The following is a 21,285-nucleotide window of genomic DNA, read 5'->3' on the forward strand; positions in this document are numbered from 1 at the left end:
CTATACAGAAAGGCGTAATGTATTAAAGTTAGATAGAATATTGAATTGCTTGTTCGTAGAAATGTACTATTTTGAACCAATTTTTCCAATTGACATCTTGTTTGATTACTGAGCGTCTACAGTGCTAGAATCAGCGGAAGAATGCTTTACAGTGTGCTCCAACATATCATTGGGACGAATGGCTTCTCACCCCACCAGAGGTATCTAACATGCGTCTGCACACTTGGCATACCAGCGAGGAATTGCCATTGGTTTGGAGTGCCATTTAACATGCTGCATTGGCAATTGGAACTATAAATGATTTATTTGCAAGCAAATGAGAACAATCAATCGCTGTCTTTTAATCTTTTAGTCAATTTGAAGTAAAGCAATCAATTCAATCCGCACAAATGGATCTCACACAATCTTGTGTGGTTTATATTTGTAAACTTGGTCTCTCATGCATGTATCTGAACACCTTACGCCAGAGGTGCTTTTGAGTAACACCAAGAATGAGGTTTTGTTGTCTGTGGGCATTCTGCTCACACATTTATAAATGATATCTACCTTTCCATTGTTGTGCATGGTAATGCACCTGTACCTGTGAGATAGTAAATTGTTGCTGTCGATCATCAGTTTGTTACATGTTTGCACTTCCACCATTCTCACAAACAGTGTACGCCAACGAGTATGGGGAATTCTCGTTCAGGTACACTGCTGGTAAGAGGGATTCTCATTCACGTACTGCTGGTACAAACCAACATGTGCAATCATTTACTGGAAGTGGTAATGTTGTTGACTAGAAAATGGGATGAGCATCTCATGTGTATGGCTCAGGTGTGGTTGATGACTTTCATTCTAGAAAGTCCACATCATCTGAACCTTCTGATTCAGAAGAGCTTGATCGGCTTTCTAATATGCAGTTCAATACCTTCTGTGGTTCTGGCTTTTGCCTTACCTCAACAAGCATGCTCACGACATCCCTCATAGACGGTCTTTGGAATGGTGAATATTTGGTGCAAAGCAAAGCAATATTCAGAACTGATATCATCTCATCAACAACAGGCTTATTGTGTAGATCCAATCGAGTATCAAATATCTGAATCACATCATGCTCCAATCTTATAGATTGCTTAACGTAAGTGACAAGGTCTCCTCCTTCATCCAGAGGCTGCACTGGCATCCTTCCTGTAAGGAGCTCCAACAACACGACTCCAAAGCTATAGATATCACATTTTTCAGTGACTCTCATACTGTAGGCAAATTCTGTAACAAGGAGAACATGGAATATCAGAAAATAAATTCTTGTATGTCATGGAGTAAGTAAATAACTCAACCGAATTTTATATCAAATGACAATGAAAACTTTCCCCACTGAAATTCACAAACTGACAAGAGACTAATTAGAGGAAACCTCAGACTGCCTACGAGAGCATGTCGAAAAATCAGAACCAGGAAGATCAACAAGATTTGGAGTTGATGATAATTATTCATAAAACAAACCCTTCCGTAAAAGTAACTGAAATATATTATTGTTTCAGCAGGGTGCCACTTTTAGGATTTAAACATATCATGACGTATTGCTTGAAAGGATAGGCCATTAATCCTTTGTGCTTGATGTGCATATCACTACTAATAATTAAACTCTCGCCGCCCAGGGGCTGTACGGCCTGACTTTGGGCCAAAATAGGGACTGTCCATGTAGAGGGCATGCTGCCACCCTTCAGGTTATGAAAGGATGTGACCTATTACCAAAGGGTGTAACCCTTTGCGAAAGGGTGTACTTTACGTGAAAGGTTGCAAGTCGGCAAACTTCCATACATGGTGCAGGGTGTTTCAATTCAAGGGGGTGTGCTCCTTCAAGAGGTGTATCTTCATGAAGGATAGGCTGTCCTTTTGAATAACTTAGCGAATAGGTGTGACCCTTGGTGTGTCCCTTCACATGGGGAGCGTCAGTAAGATGAAGGGGGTGTCCCTTGGGTGAGGGGCTGAAAGGTCATGTCCCTTCATGTTGTGTGTCATTGCATGTTGGGATTTGTCCATTGGTTGAAGAGATCTCTCTCTTCACGTAGGGGTGTCCTCCTTTCATTGAAAAGGTGTATCCCGTCGGTTTAGGACAGGCCAAGCACATGAAGGGAGATGAAAGGTTGCAAGTCGGCAAACTTCCATACACGGTGCAGGGTGTTTCAATTCAAGGGGGTGTGCTGCTTCAGGAGGTGTATCTTCATGAAGGAGTGGCTGTCCTTTTGAACAACTTAGCGAATAGGTGACCCTTGGTGTGTCCCTTCACATGGGGAGCGTCAGTAAGATGAAGGGGGTGTCCCTTGGGTGAGGGGCTGAAAGGTCATGTCCCTTCATGTTGTGTGTCATTGCATGTTGGGATTTGTCCATTGGTTGAAGAGATCTCTCTCTTCACGTAGGGGTGTCCTCCTTTCATTGAAAAGGTGTATCCCGTCGGTTTAGGACAGGCCAAGCACATGAAGGGACATGAGTTAGGTCGTGCCTATTCACACCATCTAGTGATGTGACAGGATGGGGACACCACACTATTAGATCATGTGAGGCTGTGCTCCATCTCTTCCATGCGCAAATGTGTGGGGTTAGTATCAGGTAGGTTAGAGAGCGGGGCATTTCCCAATCTTAGGAGTGAAATTTTGCTTTGATACCTTCCAGATGGGCCTATATTGCCAGTGGCTGCTATGCAGAGGTTGCACCATGTCATTCTCACATGGACTGATACGCTTATGTGGCAGTAAGTGTGCTGCCCAAATGGCAGCCTTCTCATCTCTCTCCGATACTAATGAGGCAGTTCTCAGGAATAGGCCGGAATCCCATTCCTCCAGATCATTCAAGTACAACAAGCATAATCCTGGAACTTTTTGATCCAACACGAGATGCTGCACTGCCAAACAAAGTTGCCAGAATCCATAACTGCCCAGGTACCATGAACAGGTCGATCCATTGAGTCACCATGTTGTGCATTCCATAGATGATTACGACATCCTCCAACTTATAGATGATGATCCAGCAGTCCCCGTCATGAACTAGAAGCTGCTTAGATCTTGTCAAGCACAAAGCACTGTGTGCTCTTTCAACCCATCCATCATCCGGCCCCAACCATAACTCTTCCATAGTCTCCCCTACAGAGATATCTGTGGCTTCTCTACATGGATTCCCTCTTCCAGGAGTCAAACTCAATCCGTTGCTTTGGATCACAGCTTCCAATGAGCTCCACTCCAAGGTAACCTACATACTCTTTTTTCCCTTTGGCTTTGGAGTCTCTGACATGAAGTCCTTGACTTCCTCTACCTCACAAATCTCCAGCATAATTCAATTGGGTCTCCATGGAGTAGCCTCCTTGATTGACCATGTCAGACCACATCCTCCTGGAAGTCGTGACACCAAACCTTACAACCATTATGCAGCAGGTGTCGAATGTCTTCTGCGCTGATAAATCCCCCTCTGTCTGCTTGGCCTCCTCATTGCTGCTGACCCGTATTTCAATGTGTAACACAAACATATTGACTCCACAGTCTACACACGGATGCTTGGAGTTACTATTAAGAACAACTGTTAACCAAATTAGCCAACTCTGGTTTTGACTCTTCTTTCTCAGACGTCCAGACTTATATAATAGAAGCACAAGAGTGATCTCCATCCCAAGCCTCCACAAAACCCCCCCAAAAAGCCAATACAACAGAGGGAGAGAAAACACTCAATCCGCAACCTCTCATAACCCTGGTAGTGACGTGGGAGATGAAGGTCAATTTGAATCCGCACTATAGCTCAACGAAAAAAACCCACAAAAAATCCTGCACCTGCATAGGGGGACCTGTTTTCCTCCAGCGTGACATGCCAAATTAAGGAGAAAAAATTTATAGCTTTCATTTAGCATCAAGTAAATGCACCAGAAACTGAATTCGAGGGAGCAAACTATGGATGTGAATCCTTGAACTGTTGAACCGCTTGGAGGGAGAAAAGGAGGTCAAATTCTATTCCTTGAACTGCACCAGATGTTGGGCCTATAGATGGTCATCTCCCCGTCTCTGAGCCCCCAAATGAGGAGTGCATGGGGGAGGTGGACCTGTATGTTTTAGATGACATGTGGGCAGAGTTTCAGCCTGCCACATGGGCTCAGATAGGAAAACAGGGTTGCCACATGGGCAGCACGTAGGCTGCCATGTGGGCAGTAAGTACAGCATGTACCTGATAGATTTGCTCAGACAAAAGGAACTGGTCAGAGCTCAAGGAGTCAGATCAGACCTGACAGATGTGCAGCAAGAGAAGCCCCAGGATCAGGTCGGAGTGTTCCGGTTCAGAGCAGGCTGAGTCTGCAGATTGTGAAGCACTCTGGAGCACCTGGAACAAGTTCAGGGACACCCGTGATGGCACATGTGAGCCCTTCAGAGCTCATTCAATATCCAATTGGTGCCCATTTGGGAGCACTTCAGCCTGGTTTAAGGTGCCATCCAAGAGAATACAAAGGTAGCAAGGGAACTGGTTGTCTGCAGGGAACAAGGAGCTCACAGGTCTTCACCATTGGCTGTCACGGAGGAAGCTTGTGCCTTAGATAGGTCTGCATTCAGGGCAGCAAGGAGTGAATGTTCCATAGCAAGCATTGCCTTCCAAGACACTGTCCAGAAGGATCAATCAGAAGGTGTGATTGCGGGACACGCTTACAAGGACAACTCAAGCTCTAGGAGAGCACATAGGCCAAGTGTTTTGGAAGTGCCACAGAGGTAGCAGAACAGCCCTTTTGTGTGTTAAATAGTCCACATCTAGTCAGCACTCCGCTGATAAAGGGTGGCACACTGAACATAGATTTTGTATTGTATTTTGCTAGTTCTACATCTCTCTATTGTGCATTGTCCATTTACCTACTGCACATCTATCACAGACACATTAAGGAAAGAAGTTTGAGATTTGAATATACCACTATGTGAGTTCTTGGGCTCCATAACTCTACTCTGATGTTAGCTTCGGCTGTCCATACCCTGTATTGTGTTCTCTAACATGGTATCAGAGCTTGGGAAGGAGGACCTTGATTCAAGCTTGGGATTTAGCTTCTACGTCTGAAGGGCAAGTGCCTTTGCGAGAAGGAGGGTGACTCGGATTCAGACAGATGTATGACATTTCTACTCTATCTCTTTTCATTTCATAATTATGGCTGTAAGAGATCCAATTTCAAAATTTGGGAAAATGGTGATTGGACAAATTACCCTTTGTGGAAGATGAAGTCCAGAGCCACTTGGAGGTGAGATCTCCCTGGCAAATTACGATGGGAGTGGAGCTAACACAACACGAGACCATGACACTAGCCACTGCAACTGCGGTGGCGGTTACAGTACCGGCAGACCCTACAGCAGTGAAGGATTAGGTGACGCATGTTTGGAGGCGCTGGCCATCATTATACACACCACTGCAGATTTGGTGGTCCTGCACATTCAGTTGGCGGACACTTCCCTTGCCACATGGACCATATTGAAGAATGTGTATGAGGTGAATAACAAACGCAAGGATTCTAGACCTCGAGATCGAGCTGTACAACATGACTACGGAAGAGAGGGATGTAGTTCAGGACCACATCACCAAGATGAAGGTGGTCAAGGAAAAACTCTCAGCAGTAGGTCAAGCAATGGCTTCGACAAAGATGGCTAGGCTTTCTCTTGGCATGATTCCCAGGAGCTACAAGAGCTTTGTCACAACAATGATTGCAGGGCAGCAGTTGGGGCCTTTCGAGGAACTAGTACATTTGCTTTTGGAGGAGGAAGCTCTAGACAGAAGCAGAAGGAAAAATCTGAGGATGATGGAGACACTTCAGATGGTTAGAATAAGAAGAAGAGAAAGCACCAAAAGAAGTGCTTCTACTATGATCTACCAAGGCACTCTGTGAATGACTACAGGAAGAAGAAGGTAGATCACAAGGAGAAAAAGTCCAATTCAGAATCTAAGGAGTCAAAGAATTCAGCAATGTGATAGTCTCCGAAGAGCTTTTCTTGGTGACATCTCCAATGTCACTGAGGTAAGGTATGGAGACGTAGGTGTTGCAATAAGGATGTTTGACATTGAGAATCGGTCTCGAGAGGGTTCAAAAATCTTTGTGAAGGTGAAGGACAGCAATGAGTGCTTAGATTGCTCTAGGTACTTGGCTGGTATTACTAACATGAGGGAGGACTTCTTGGAAGGACCTATGAATTTGGGAACAAGATGGAAGCCGTGATACTGAAGGGACATCTCAGGACTATGCAGGGAAGTTGAGTATGCCTCCATAAGGTGCATGGTTTGCTTTCAGAGCAAGCAGATAGGTACAAGGACTTTCTGGATGTGCATTATTTGACTATTGATTTCAACCTTAATAGCATGCTGTGCGAATATTCTGGTCTATAGGTTTCTTAGGCAATGAGAGTGGGAGGTTTATGCCTTTGTGGGAGGCAGAGGGGGAAGTGTTTGTACTTCTTCAAAGCCGGAAGCAAGATGCTAGAAGGTGGAATTGGTGGACTTGTTGAAGCCTTAGTGGTGGAGATAGGGACATCTATAACAAGAGAGAATGTGCCAGATGAGTACTTGCTTGAGAACGCATTGGGAGCTCATGGTCTAGGTATTCTGGGAGATCTGTGTGGATCAACCACATGGGTTCTCATCTTCAGTTGGTTATTTGATGTGGACCTTGCCAAAGTAAGGACAGGCTGAAAAGAGTATGTTGCTTGAAAGACTCCACGCCGTTCACTCATTGTGAGGGGGACAGCTGGAGGATGTTTGCACCAGAGTTGCTCAGGATCACTAGTGGGGTCGTAACTGAAGGTGGTGGTGCCATGTGGTGCCACCTACGTTGGATTTGTGTAATAGGATGGTTCTATTGTGGAGGATTGGACTAGAGGAGCAAGCACCACTAGTTGAAAGACCAAAGGACGACAATGGCTCTGAGTTGTTCTAGAAGACTTCTTTATGGGAGCTGATGGAGTATTTGCATTGACGTGTCGGATTGGCCCACAGTGAGTTAGTGAGAGGGGGTATTGCAGTACAGATGTTCACCTTCCCATCTGTGAGCCCCCGTATTAGAATGCATGGGGGAAGGTGGACCTGTATGTGTTAGATGACATGTGGGCAGAGTTTCAGCCTGCCACATGGGCTGGTCTGATGGAGATTGCAATGGACAGCACTTGGGCTGCCATGTGGGCAGCAAGCACACAAGGAAAACAGGGCTGCCACATGGGCTGCACATAGGCTGCCATGTGGGCAGGAAGTACAGATGTAAAACATCGATTTGCTTAGACAAAAGTATCTGGTCAGAGCTCAAGGAGGAGTTAAACCAGTACCTGATAGATGTGCAGCAATTAGACGCTTTTGAAGAGCCCCAGGATCAGGTTCGAGTGTTCAGGCCGAGTCTGCAAATTGTGCAGCACTCTAGGGCACCTAGAACAAATTCAGGGCACCCGCAATGGCATGTGTCATCTTTTGGAGAAGGCAGGTTATTCGTACAGAAGGGTACAAGGGCTGGAACGGCTCCATCATCTGCATGCCAGTATGCAGTAGCAGATGGAGTAAGGAAATCAGAGCAGAAGGTGCATGTAACAAGGTCAGGAAGGAGTTGTGGCACTCCAAGATTAAGCAGATCCCGGAGAAAGCTAGGGAAGATCTGATCGGACCAGATCTGATCAGTCTGGTACAGACTGCTGGGTCGGTGGACTAGGGCAGTTTAGTTGGTTATTTTTGGGGATCCCTTGGTGCCTATAAAAGGCAGCCCTTCAGGGCTCATTCACTATCCATTTTATGATCCAATTTTGGGAGCACTTCTTCCTAGTTCAAGGTGCCATCCAAGAGGATACGAAGGCAGTCTTTCAGCTTTATTGCGAATTGCAAGTGTTATTATTCTTTATGGAATCTACCCTATCTTAGGGCTTCTGCTCCATTGGTGTGGTCACCTTCCATAACTTCCTTGCCACTAGGTGGCTCTTCCAGGTTAGATACTGATCCTGGTCCAGTTTTCCATTCTCCCTGAAGTCGGCATGTGCGAAGCCATCAAATCTAAAGAAACTACATGGACGAATTGAAAACCTTACAACCTTACTTGACAATTGGCACATCTGTTTAAATCAAAGTCACTGCAAAAGTTCTCCCCCTTCACATGCAGGCATGGACCTTTGGATCCCCTGGCTGAATTGAAGTCAGATTCTTCTCAAGCAAAGGAATTCATCCTCACTAAAAGATCACCAGTGTTGGATTCCTTGCACTCTAATCCCATAGAAGTATTTGAGACCTGGGGCGCCAACTCAATATGTAATATGTTACTACCCTTGTCCAAAATCTAGGGTATGGGCGAACAAGGTCCATATATAATATGCATGGATTTTAAAAATTCAAATATGCAAGGGAAAAATATGAAAGTTTCATGTCCCCCCACCCTCAAAATATATACCTTCAAAAATATGCAAGATTTCAAGATTTGTACATATTTTTCATAATATGTGAGACCCAAGGAGGGGGGGTCTTTTGGATGAGGGGGAGTAAAACAAAAAATACACTAAAATATGAACACCCATCTACTTTCAAATTAATGTAACCTTTTCATTTGTTACCCAAATTTCAAGGTGTAAAAACATATTTGAAGCTCTTTTAGTGTAGAACACAGCCATGTTAATTTGAATAATTTCTACTCATGGCATATTGTTAAATTCATCTCATACTCAAGATTTTGATGGGTTTTCTTACTAAAGGAAGTTGGCGCCCCAGGGTTTTGTGTCTTTGGAAAGGAGATCTAGTACTCAACCTTTCTCAGCCTTATAGCTGATCCGCTGAGCTACTTGAATGCTTTTCTGGATTGCCTGAAATGAGGCATAGGGGCTCCTTTTATAGAGAGGACCCCCTTGTATGTTGGCTGAGTCAGGGGTTTGCTGCTGAGCCTTTTTTGGGCTGACAAGAGTTAGGTGGGGGTGGGACCAAATGGCCAAACCTGGGAAACCCCTTGTTTTGTAATTTCGCAAAATATGGCGCTGTTCTGGCTGACCTAAGCCAAGTGGACCAGCCTGATTGGGGCCTAGCTCCTCCTCCAGGCTGTGCATTTATCAAATCTAGGCTTGTGATTTATACTATTGTGTGCACATGGAGAGGGTGTGATCTCAGTTCAAGTTGTGTGATCGTGGGGAGGTCTTTTGCTATGATAAGTTGGCTGTAACACGCAAGATTTCTATTTTATTTTGCATGGTTTTATTGTTGTAGTTGGTGCATGCCTAGTTTCTCTGACAGGTAACAAGCGGCTAGCTGGTTTGTATCGACCTTGTGACAAACTGTAACCAACTGATCCGTAGTTAATTTAACATTTTTTAGCTGATTTCTCAAAAAATCTACCTACCTACCCAAAATGGGTTAGGTGAGATGATTGAGACGTGTGCCTCCCCAAGCTGCCCTGAGGGGTTTGATTCCCACTCGGAGGAGTCGAATGGGTGTGTAGGTCCATGGAATTAAACAAAAAATGTCCTTCCTTTATCTTCATACAACTGATTCAGAATTGAAAGAATCCCATAGTTTTATTTGTCTCATACAGATCTTTCAAGGTGGTCTGAGCTTCTACTACCATGTCTACCAATTGAATGATAATGTCCCAGACTACTCCTCGACCTTCACAACCACTATATCTTGGGGCTTGAGATCCGCTCTTGTGCCCATCTACTTCCTCAGAACCAAGTGGTTCATGATCTTCACCTTCCACACAGGATAGTTGGTCCCATGTGGTTCGCCCTTCTCCTTGAAGTTGGGCAAAGGGAAGTATGAAGCTGAAGAAGCTGAAAGACTAACTGAAAGTAAAACACATCGCAACCTTCCTGGACAACTGTTGGCCACCATGTATGCATCATAGTGACCTTCCTTCTTGCAAAGGTTCTTGTCCTTCAGATGACAAAGTAGACGTTTGGATCCTTTGGTAAATTGAAGCCACCTTCCTCTCAAGCCAAGTTTTTGATCCTCATGCAAAGGCCACTAGGGTCGATACCTTAGCCCTAATAGCATATTGAAGTCTAGATCTGTACCAAACCTAGCTCTAATAGCATGCTAGATAAATGAACGGGATTGGCTTTTTAACCAAGCCTTAACTGAGCAGAAGACACGAAGACTTAGATCCTACTCTACATGTGCACACTTATGAACAACCATGGAAAGATAGAATGAGATAGACAGCAAAAAACATACAATAAATCAGGTCCAAAATAGGACACAAACTGAAGTACAAAATGTGTCTTACAACCCCACCATGTGGACAGCGAGATGCTGCTCCACTGGTGTCAGGTGCTATCCTCCCACCGAGTGGCTCCAAAAGGGAGCTCTATACACAGCCTTCCTCAGCCTTATTGCTGATCTTGCAACCCCACCATGTGGACAGCAAGATGCTGCTCCACTGGTGTCAGGTGCTATCCTCCCACCGAGTGGCTCCAAAGGGAACTCTATACACAGCCTTTCTCAGCCTTATTGCTGATCTGTTGAGCTACTTGGATGCTCTTCTGGATTGCGTCAAATGAGGCCTACAGAAAGGATCCCCCTGTATGTTGGAGCTGACTGAAGCTGGGGGTGGGGGCCGACCAGATCTTGCCAAGATCCACCTTTTAACTGTTCCAATGGGGCCCTGATCTGGCCGACCTGAGCCAAGCAGACCGGCCTGGTTGGGGGGCATATTAAGCCCCCGGTAGTTGCAGCCACTTTGTTGCACATATGCCAGCCCCATGTGCCATCCATATGGGACTACATGCCAGCCCTCCTGCCATGCTATATGGACCATGTGCAGCCACATGTGTGGGCAGCACCATGCAAGTTAGGTATAACTAATTCTAGAAGGACAAGTCCACGTTTTGCCAGCAGCAACAGCTCTAGGCACCGCCAGCCCCTTTCTCCACAGTTCTAGATCGTCCTCCACTCAGCTTTTTGCTCCAGGCTTAGTTTGCAGGCCGCTCCAGGTTCATTCCAGGTCATAGGCAGGTAGCTTTATCCACCCCAGGTTGGGCTGAATTCTTGGCCCAACTTGGGGGTTGGTTTCAGCAGACGGTCTTTCAGATTTATACAGGCCATTACAGAGTTTCCTAAGATGAAGACATTTGCAGCTTCAACCCCAGTAAGCAAGCCCTACTCAGCCATGCAGCCCAATGAAACGTACCCCCTATGCAAAGAGGTGTAGACGAGGATCATCTCAGACCCACAGGAGAAAATTTTACTACTGGAGCAAGAAATAAGAGAGCTCAAGCTTTGGCTTGCAGCCCTTGGCAGAAAAGTGGAGGATATGGAAAATAATGGAAAGCATGAAATCATTTGCAGAGGTCATGCACAAATGCAGTACATCTCGACCAGCACTAATGCATGTCTGCACGGTGAAGGAGATGATCACCACCCAAGCTCAGTCCAGCAAGAAATGGTTGTTGATGCCACCAGCAAAGTCAATAGAGCGGATCTCTATGCTGAAGCAAAAAGAGCAGGAAGCCATAGTACAACAAAAGGATCCCATGCATTGGGGCCTGCAAGGTGGCTGCCTTGGTGATGAGGAGGGATACACAGAAGATTAAAAAATCACATGCCTCAAGAATGAAATACCACAGATTGAATGGGGTGAAAACGATATAAGTTGTATTACTCAAAAGGGAACACAAGTGCAGGTTTATTTCAGAGAGAAGACAGGAAGAGTTAATATTCTCCAACAAACAAACAAACAAGCTGAAGGGTACAGGAATCTGGAAATTTGAGAAACTCACATGACCCAGCTCAAACCAAGGAACACTGAACTCACGAAAGCTGGATTTCAAGAGGCCCTGTGAGGGTGAAACAATAAAAGGGGAAAAGGAAGGGGTAGGAAGAAAAAAGGAGGCAGCTGCTTAGGCAGAAAGAGCCCCAAGGTGGGCTGAGAAGCCTGCTTTGAACAGTCCCAAGAGGAGCCATGTTGGCTGAGGGAAGGAGAAGCCAGCAGAAGACAAAAACAATGGAAGGGGTGGGAGAAAACAAAGAAAATGGCCGCGAAAAACCTGAGCGAGGAGGCTTAGGTAGACGTGAAAATAGAGGGACTCCGAGGTGGGACAGCCCAAAAGGGGCAGAAAGCCAGGTGGAAAATACCCGGGAAGGAGGGAATTGACCAGAAGGTGAGCAGCAAGAAGCTCATAGGAAAGAAGACAGGAGAGAAGGCTGGAAGGAGAGGATGAAGGCTGGGGACTTTGTGCTCATACTCTCCAAATTCCATCAAAAGACGCTGAAGGTTCATAAGGCAAGAGGAGAGAGTCCAGCAGTTGTAGGAACCCTTGGTCACTGTAGAGGTTCAGTTTGGTTCAGACCATTGGCTGTTAGTAGAGCACTATTTTTAAACACTTTTGTACTACACCAGACCTCATTTTCTGAAGCATAAGTTTCATTCGTACAGCTAGGAAGGGATAGGGGAAAACGAAGGGTTGTGGAATAATAGTGGATCACTGTTCACAAAGGAAGAATGTGGGGTGCTAGTAATGTGAATCAGAAACTTTACCGGGTGCAATGTAGCCATAAGAGCCAGCAATAGCAGACATGGATTTTGAATGAGGCACATCGATGACCTTTGCTAGTCCAAAATCCCCAACATGTGCTTTGAAATTCTCATCGAGAAGAATATTATTAGACTTGATATCTCTGTGAACAATTTGAGGCTTGCAATCATGATGGAGATATGTCAAACCTTGTGCAGCACCAACAGCTATTTCATACCTTGTGTCCCATCCCAAATCACAAGATTCACTATGAAGGTGCTCTCCCAAGCTTCCTCTTGGCATGTATTCATAGAGGAGAAGGTTTGCCTCCTGATGATAGCAAAAGCCATATAGCTTTACAATGTTGCAATGACTTATCTGCCCAAGTGTAGCTATCTCTGCATTGAAACCGCTTTCCAGAGTTGTAGCCTCTCCATCAGAAGCTAGCCGCTTCACGGCAAAGGTTTGTCCAGAGGGCAACTTTGCCTTATAAACTCTCCCGCACGCACCACTCCCAATCATAGAGCACTCTGAAAAGTTACCTGTTGCTTCCAGTATGCTTTGAAATGTAAATCCCGGTTTTGGGAAAAAGAACGGGTCTGGCTGTTTTAATTTACCGTCTTGGAGTGAGATAGATGACTTTGTTGAGCTCCTCCAAAACCAACAGGACATTACCATGACTACTAAAAGTGCTCCCCCAACTACAGCTGCAATTATGCTTACAATTGTTCCTGCAGATAGACCCCAAGCTTGTTGAGGTGTGGTGCCTCCAGAGTTATCAGATGGTGAGTAGTTTGTGGCACAAGAAACTAGTAGAGACCCTCCACAAAGCCCCACGTTCCCCAAAAAGTTACTTATATCCATCTTTTGAAACGTTGGTGCCTCAGGTAAAGGGCCTACGAGATCGTTGTACGAGACATTGAATACAACGAGACTCGTCCAGGTGGCAAAAGACGAAGGAACTTCTCCAGAGAGCTGGTTCCTATCCAGATACACGTACTCCAGCAAAGAGAGCCTCTGAAGTTCTGCTGGAATACTACCACTAAAGTTGTTATTGCTGAGATTGAGGGCTATCTGCAGACTTGTGATGTTCCCAAGCTCCTGTGGGATACGGCCATATAAATAGTTCCCCCCCATCTGCAGCTGTGTTAGGCGAGTCAGATTTCCAAGTGCTTTCGGGAGGATGCCTGTGAAATAATTATCTGAAAGACAAAGCTGCTCTAACTGATATAAATCTCCCAGTTGTGATGGAATCATGCCTGTCAAATTGTTCCCGCTCAAATCTAGCTGAAGGAGGTTTGTACAATTGGCAAGATCTGGTGGGATGCTCCCTTGGAAGAGATTCCCAGAAACATTGAAGATTGCCAACTGCGAAAGCATTCCGAGCTCGCTTGGAATCTCTCCAGTCAGATAATTTCCTGAAAGAAGAAGGCTTTGTAGGCTGCTGCGATTCCCTACGTGAGGGGGGATTCTTCCTGAGAAAAGATTATCAGACAGGTCGAGGTATGTAAGATTTGGCAGGTCACCAAGCTCCATAAGAATCGCACCCACAAGCCAATTCTGTTGTAGGCTTAGCTGAGACAGAGACGCACAGCATCTAACCGGATCAGGTATCTCTCCCGTAAGATTGTTTGACCACAAATTCAATAACGTCAGCTGTCCGCTCTTGCAAATACTAGAGGGAATATTTCCGGTGAGGCTGTTTACTGAAGCATCGAGTACGGTCAAGTTGCTGTATTCTCCAAGAAGGGGAGGGATGAAACTGACCAAATTATTGTCAAAGAGTCGTATATAATCAAGGTTAGGAAGATATTGCAGTGACTGTGGGATGACTCCCGTTAGTAAGTTGATGGAAAGATCGAGTTGTTGCAGGTTGCTCATATTTCCAAAGTCCGGCGATATATTCCCTGTCAAGCAATTTTCGAACAGATGAAGAAGCACCAAATTTTGCAAACGACCAAGTTCCCTGGGCATGGGTCCCGTTAAGCCATTCTCTGATAGATCTATCTCTAATGCAGAAGTGTAATTTCCAAAGCCTTTTGGTATAGTTCCATTCAACAAGTTTTTGTACAAATAGAGCTTTACAATCCATTGGAGGTTCCCAAGGTCAGGGGGAATGGACCCCGTCAACTGATTATCATAGAGAGCCAACACTTGCAACTCGTTACAGTTAGCAAGATCTGGAGGGATCTGTCCCGTAAGGTCATTGCTCCACAGAGCAAGGCTGGTAAGATTCTGTAGGCGGCCAAGCTGCGTAGGAATTTCTCCTTCTAGAGCATTTTGAGCCAGACCCAAAATTTCCAGACTAGAGCAATAGCTCAGTTCGTGGGGTATTGTTCCTGAGAGTGCATTTGCTCCTGCACGCAGTACACGAAGCCTGTGCAGATTGCCAAAAGACGGGGGAACCGTCCCAGTCAGGTTGTTCGTATACAGCAGCAGTGTTGTAAGAGAAGAAAGATTTCCTAACTGTGTTGGGATGCTGCCATTCAAAAAGTTTTCAGAAAGGATGAGTGTCTGAAGGTTCTGTAGACCACCAAGCTGCCATGGAATAACGCCCGAGAATTCGTTACCGCTAAGATCTAGAGTAACGAGGAATGCCAAACTCCCCAAGCCCGCCGGAATATTTCCCGAGAACTGATTATCGCTCAGATCCAAAACTCGCAACTTTTTGCAGTGGGCGAGATCTGGGGGAACAGGCCCGGAGATGTTGTTCCGGGAGAGGTTGAGCGCGCGGAGCTCGGTGAGAAGTCCGATCTGGGGGGCGAGGGAGCCATGCAAGCCGAGGGAGGGGAGGTGGAGGTCGGAGATGCGGTGGCGGATGCAAGAGACACCTTTCCAAGAGGAGGAGGAGGAGGAGGAGGAGGAGCAAGGCGAGGAGAGCGAGGAGTTCCAGGAGAGCAAGCGGAGGGAGGGGTCGAAGAGGGAGGAGCGGAGGGAGAGGAGGGGGGAGGAGTCATCGGAGAGGGAGGGGGGCGGGAGGAGGAGGAGGAGGAGGAGGAGGAGGAGGAAGAAGGGGTGGATCATGGCCATGGCTGGGAGGCCATGGAAGGAGCAGAAGAAGAAGAAGCTGAAGAAGATGAAGAAGACGAAGGTGGCGCTGCTCAACGTTCTCTGTTAGATCTGCTGAATATAAGCTTTTTACTATACTGTTTTTTCGTAGCGTTGACTGTAGAGTATCACGACGCCAGTGATGATGATAGAATATTCAATATTCCCTCCTCTATTTACGTACTTTGCTCCAGAATCTAGATCCGCTGATTTTGTCCCCTCCACGTCATCTGCTTCCCATCACCCTCCCTCTCACATCACAAGCCGTGCTGTAGAGTCTAGACCCAACCTTCCATCGCTCGAAAAAAAAAACTCGCTCATTTGTCCCTTTGTTTTCGGAGGCACCTCCATGAATTACGTTGTGGCTCCTCAAAAAATTAAACGCGCATGATTAACATCAAGTGCGCAAACAAGCTCTAGAATGTTCGTTTTGGAATTTTCATTCCGAAACATTCTACGCGAGGCGCCCTCAACCAATATATGAGGGAGGTGAGAGGTAGGGAGTTGAGGGAGAGGAACAGGTGAGTGGAGGGTAGAGGAGGGAGTGAAGGGAGAGGGGGGAGGAGCTAAGTGCAAGGAGAGGGGATGGCTGAGCGAAGGGAGCGGAGGGAGAGGGAGAGGAGAGATCAGAGGGAGAGGGGAGGGAGCGGAGGAGGGAGGAGGTTGAGAGGCCTGAGTGGAGGGAGAGGGCGCTCTGAGTGGATAGGTTTTGGGGAGAGGCAGGGCAGAGGTTCTAAGTGGAGAGCATAGAGGTTTTGAGAGCGAAGAGGCCTAAAGAAAATTTGGGCTTCACAATAAGCCTATAAGGCTTTTAAAAAAATTGGGCTTCGAAAATTACATGTGAATATATGTATTTTGGCTAGATTAGAAGCTAATAAAAGCCATGGCAAAATTTGGCCTTCTCATTGAAGGTGAGGGAAGGCCTTCTCCATCTCACCTGTCTCTCCTCACCCTTGTCACCCTTGTTCCCCTCTCACCTCCTGCTCATACGGGCCACGTTTCAGCCTTGCGAAAAACTTTTCTAGCATGCCACAGGCCAAAGCCGTAGCACATTTGGTTTTTGGTTCCCTTATTATGGGAACTCTGCAAGGGCCTTAAAAGAATGCTATGAGAGAAAGGTAACGTGAGAGGGGCTTTAAGTGGTTGTCATAATCCAAAGGTGATGTGTGCAGAGAGAGTTGTCACACTCATGGGCTTTGGTAGGCTTAGTGAAATGTTCACCTTGTTTCCCAGCCAATCAGATCAAGGACAGTCTCCAAGTCATGCCACTTTTCTCGTCTCAAAACATACACATTTGTCAGTTTTTACACTAAATTAATCGAAAATCTCTCAGCCAGTATTCTAAAGACTAAAATTTTAGTAGGTTTTTTGTCAATTTCAACTAGTGCAAAATACATTAAAGGACTTTTTTAAAGCACTTCAACTTCATAAAAAGCATTTTTCTTAGCAAATCATAGAACTAAAGGAAGATATAAAATTTTAATTAAATGTATTTCTTTGTTGCATTTAAACATAAATAAATCACAAAGCTTTGGGTTTCAAATTTTTGAAGGCCTTGAATCTTCAAAATTTGTGAATTTTCAAGCTAAAACACACCTGAATTGCCTAAAATTTTGTAAAGTTTATAATATTAAGAAAATATTGTTTACTGGTGAAAATGAAAATGTTGCATGTTCATTGGATATAGTTTGGAGGTTTTCTGTGAACGAGTCCTTCAATGTCAATCTCAATTTCCCTTTCTTGCTCCATTATCTTATGCCTTTCCTTTCCTTTTCATTCTCTCGCACTCTCCCTTTCTCGAATCTAGCACCGTAACATGCTCACTTCTTGCGTGGGTGCCACTTTCCATCAATACCTTCTGTCATGCACCCGTTTCATAGCCACACTATAAGCCTCCACCGTGAAATTCTCCACAAAATACTTGAATCAACACCATATCAAGATGACTGAAGTCATGAACACAACATGCTATTCTATTTACATGGCATGGCATGGGGTCTCAAAAAAACCATACTTTGCTCCATACCCAAAAAAAGGTTCCCCAATAATAAAGGCTTTTCACTAAAGTTGTAAGGCCTAGCCTTCCTACTTTTGGATGTCCTTGTTCAAGCCCTCACACACAAATGCTACTACATTAATTCACCTAGTGGATGAGATTTACCGTGAAATCCATACTCCATGATACATTATCTCTTCATAATAAGAACTTTATTGTTTTTTTAAATGCTTTTCTTCTAAAGTGATGAATTTACTTTTAATATTTGATGTATCAAACTTCAAAATACATTAACACATCACTCATCAAGCATCTACCACAAGCAAGATATCAAATCGAAAAGAATCATTGCAACAATAAGCTTGCAAAGTATTTGAAGCTAGGCATAATTATACAGAGGTGGTCACACATGCAAAAGTCTTAATGTGCTACAATGAATACAAATAACACACTAAGATATGAGAATTTAAGTATAAAACATGCAAGTCAGATAAAATCAAAAACCAGAAAAAGGATGCAAATAAATTGTAAGAAAAAAAAAAACCAATCCCCCTCTCCTACAAGTGCTAACAAACGTTAATAGCCTTGCAAACTAGCAAACATCTTGGGCTTGCAGTTTTTGACTTGCTTCACTACATGTTGACCATTACAAAAGATAGGCAAAGACACATAAAAAAGTTGCCTTTTCTAGGTCTTGATTGCAAAATCCATTTTTTTGGTAACATGCAACCATTATGGAAGTTTCAAACTTGTAAATAAGTTTTGCTTCATTGAGGTGTTGAAGCAACTAAGGTAACATATGAATTTTAAGACACTGTGTTGCGTGTGACTAGGTTTTTATTCCAAAAGTTTGCATCAAGAAGTATAAAATTTGTGCCATGTCTTGATGTAGCATTTGTGTTGCAAGTGAGTTTGAGCATTAGGTTGGACTTTGCGGCCCCAATTTGGAGTAGTATGCATGCATCTCTCCTTCATCCGCTAATAGTCTCATGTGTCCGACCAACACCGCCAACACTTGATATTTAAAAAAATTATCATGATTGGTCCTTGCCATCAAATTTAGGCTCCCACATATTATACTTTGTCTCATGATGAATCTCTTTTGGGTGAACCCAACTTTGACCCTTTGTCATTGTCAATTGCTCATTGGATGTTGCAATTGCTCGAACTTGATGTGATTTGCAACCTAATACGTGCATTAGAGTGCCAATAGAAAGACCCAATGAATATTGTGCTAATTGTTGGATCTCTTTCATGAAATTTGGACTTCAAGTGATTGAACCTTTGCTATGTATCTGAATTTAAGAAACGAAGTTTAATATTGTTAATAATCTTTAGTTATTGCTATGTCTTTTCATTTTAGTCTTATATATCCAAATTTAAGAAATGAAGACTAATATTGTGACTAATCTTTAGTTATTGCTATGTCTTTCTATTTTAATCTTATTGCTATGTCTTTCCTTTTTTTTGTTATAAGATAATGAGACATGAAATTTCCTATGCTTCATTTGTGTCTTTTGAAACAAACTATCAAAAGTCTTGTAGTTTATCATTGAATTATAATTGGGTCCTTAATAGTAAAATGGAGTGGATGGTACTAATGCAAATTTATCTTTGCACTTTCAACATAGCCGCACAAAGAAATACACATGCATACACTATGCAAGAAATTTTGTTATTGGGTGCATGGTCCTTGGTGTGGGGATTTTTATTGCATGCAGAAGCCATTGGTGCAAGATAATAGTATTGAATGTATGGCTATTTCAGCAAATGGGGCTTAGAGGAATAGGTGGCCTCTTGATTGCCTTATTTACGTTGCTAAATCTTTCTAGAATGCTACAATTTTTGTAGATCTCGAGCTCCTAGGTCATTCTAGAAGTGTGCACTTTTGGGTGTGGTAATCATAGACTAGAGGGATATTTTTGGTAGAAAGATAATTGTAAAAGCATATGTACTTCCCCCATACAAACGTGGGAGCCGTATGAGTTTAGAAAACAAGAAGAAAAAAGAAAAAAAGATGCATCAATAGCACTTTTGACATATTGATGTTTTAAATCTAGTGTACAGTTAGTCATGTACAGTTAGTCATTTGTGGTGTGCTCTCCAGTTCTGCCCTCTGTCCTCATCTCCACTCTTCTGCTCTCCCCTCTTCATATTTTGTCATGGTATCATGAGCATGGTTCTGCCTTCCGTTGAGGCGCCATCCTTCTTGTGTGAGAGTTCTCTTGAGGATCCTCCGTGAGAGTTCATTTCCATTGAGAGATTTCCGTTCGTTAGTGAGAGATCTCCACCATAGAGAGCTTTAGATTCACTCTCCACTTCATTCCATTGAGAGATTGAGATTCCTAGTGAGATTTCATGTGCAGAGAGAGAGAGACATGAGACATGTTACATCGTGAGGGAGACTATTCTCAAGAGAAGATTTTCTACCCTACTCTAACTAGCCTCGACTACCAGCTCTACTATATTCAAAAGAAAGCTTCTATTTAAGGCTGGCACAACTAAGGCATCTCCAACTGGGATTCCGACAACGACTATCCAAGAAGGCGCATGCAAAGCTCCAAGATGACTCCTGGTCGACCAGACTACAACAGCCGCACATGCATAGAGGGCTTTGACGACCATCGAAGCTCCATCTCCTAGAACCGTGCATCGCCAAGCTACCACTCCAGCAAATGCCTCCTGCATCTCGGCCAAAACGTGGCTCCTACGACCCTTAGGCGAAACAGCTCCTATGGTCGACTCAACTTTGGATTTGTAGGTTTTTCAAAGTGTTGAAGCATCGGCTCTGCACCGCAATCTTTTTGCGCCTCCCGCCTTGAGATTCCTTCACGGGCTCCGCAGCTAGCCTCACGCCTCCAACACCTCCGTCGGCAGCCTCGCTCCAACGGCCTCCAGCAAGCAGCCTCGCCAACGTGCCAACAGCCACGACTGCTGCAGACTGCTCGTCCCAGCACCAAACGGCCGCCACCAGACGGGCACCAACAAAGCAAAGGCCATCGACCTCTCTGCTTCTGTAAAACAACGTCTAGACCGTGAAAAAGAGGGGGAACGGCGTCCCTGTACAACGCGTCTAGAGCACGTGCCTCAACTCCAAGCTCCTGCGCCAACTCCTCTCGCTACGAACAGTCGAGTCTTCTCCTGGCAGCAACAGCGCCCAACGACCATCTACCAATGGATCTTCACGCCTTAGCTTCTCAACGAAAGCCACGGGCTCCTTCCATCAATGCACAGAACTCCTGCAAAGCCAGAGAACAACCAGATGTCCATCGGCAGTCTCTCCAAACAGACGACGCCACAGCAGTCCCTCTCAAAGCTACAAAGCGCTCCAACGGCCGGCTCCTTGTAAGTCCTCCAAGGAGCCCCTAAACCTCCTGACGACGGAGCAGTGCCTCTCCTTCGAAAATACGCCATGGGGAGGTGCAGCTCCGCGCTCCTAACCCAACACTGCTCCACCCCGACGGACGGAATCGGCATCACCCTCTTCTCCAAGGTCTCATAAAATCCACGTGGAGGATAGAACTTAACCATGGTTAATTTCATTGACCCCGGGGTTGTGCAGTGGTGGAAAAGGCCACGTTGCACCCACCTAACCACAGCAAGGCTCCAAGGGTGAGGGCCACCTAAGGATAAGGTTGGTCTATCTACCACCTCAGCTGCTGACACGTGGCATCCAAGTCATCCAAGACAACTCAGCTGCCACATCAGCAGCGTTATCCACATGTGACATGTCATCAGTGCCCAATCAACATCCGCCTCAAGTACCACATGTCACAACCCTTGCAGGCACACTGACCCTCT

The 21,285-nt window shown here is 44.9% G+C and overlaps 1 protein-coding gene across 1 annotated transcript; it reads right to left on the reverse strand.

Moving 5' to 3' along the window:
- Positions 1-385: 385 nt before the first annotated feature.
- On the reverse strand, positions 386-21,015 carry LOC147883562 (uncharacterized). The gene is made up of 4 exons (XM_087399515.1): positions 20,856-21,015; positions 20,768-20,800; positions 12,464-15,445; positions 386-1,245 (listed from the first exon to the last, which is right to left on the reverse strand). Exons 1-4 carry the CDS (start codon positions 21,013-21,015, stop codon positions 833-835), a joined length of 3,588 nt encoding a protein of 1,195 aa, XP_087255641.1. The 3' UTR covers positions 386-832.
- Positions 21,016-21,285: the final 270 nt, after the last annotated feature.

This window comes from Dipteris shenzhenensis, chromosome 28 (genome assembly GCF_047967505.1).
Source record: "Dipteris shenzhenensis isolate YYH24624 ecotype China chromosome 28, Dip_SZ_1.0, whole genome shotgun sequence".
Taxonomy (NCBI): domain Eukaryota; kingdom Viridiplantae; phylum Streptophyta; class Polypodiopsida; order Gleicheniales; family Dipteridaceae; genus Dipteris; species Dipteris shenzhenensis.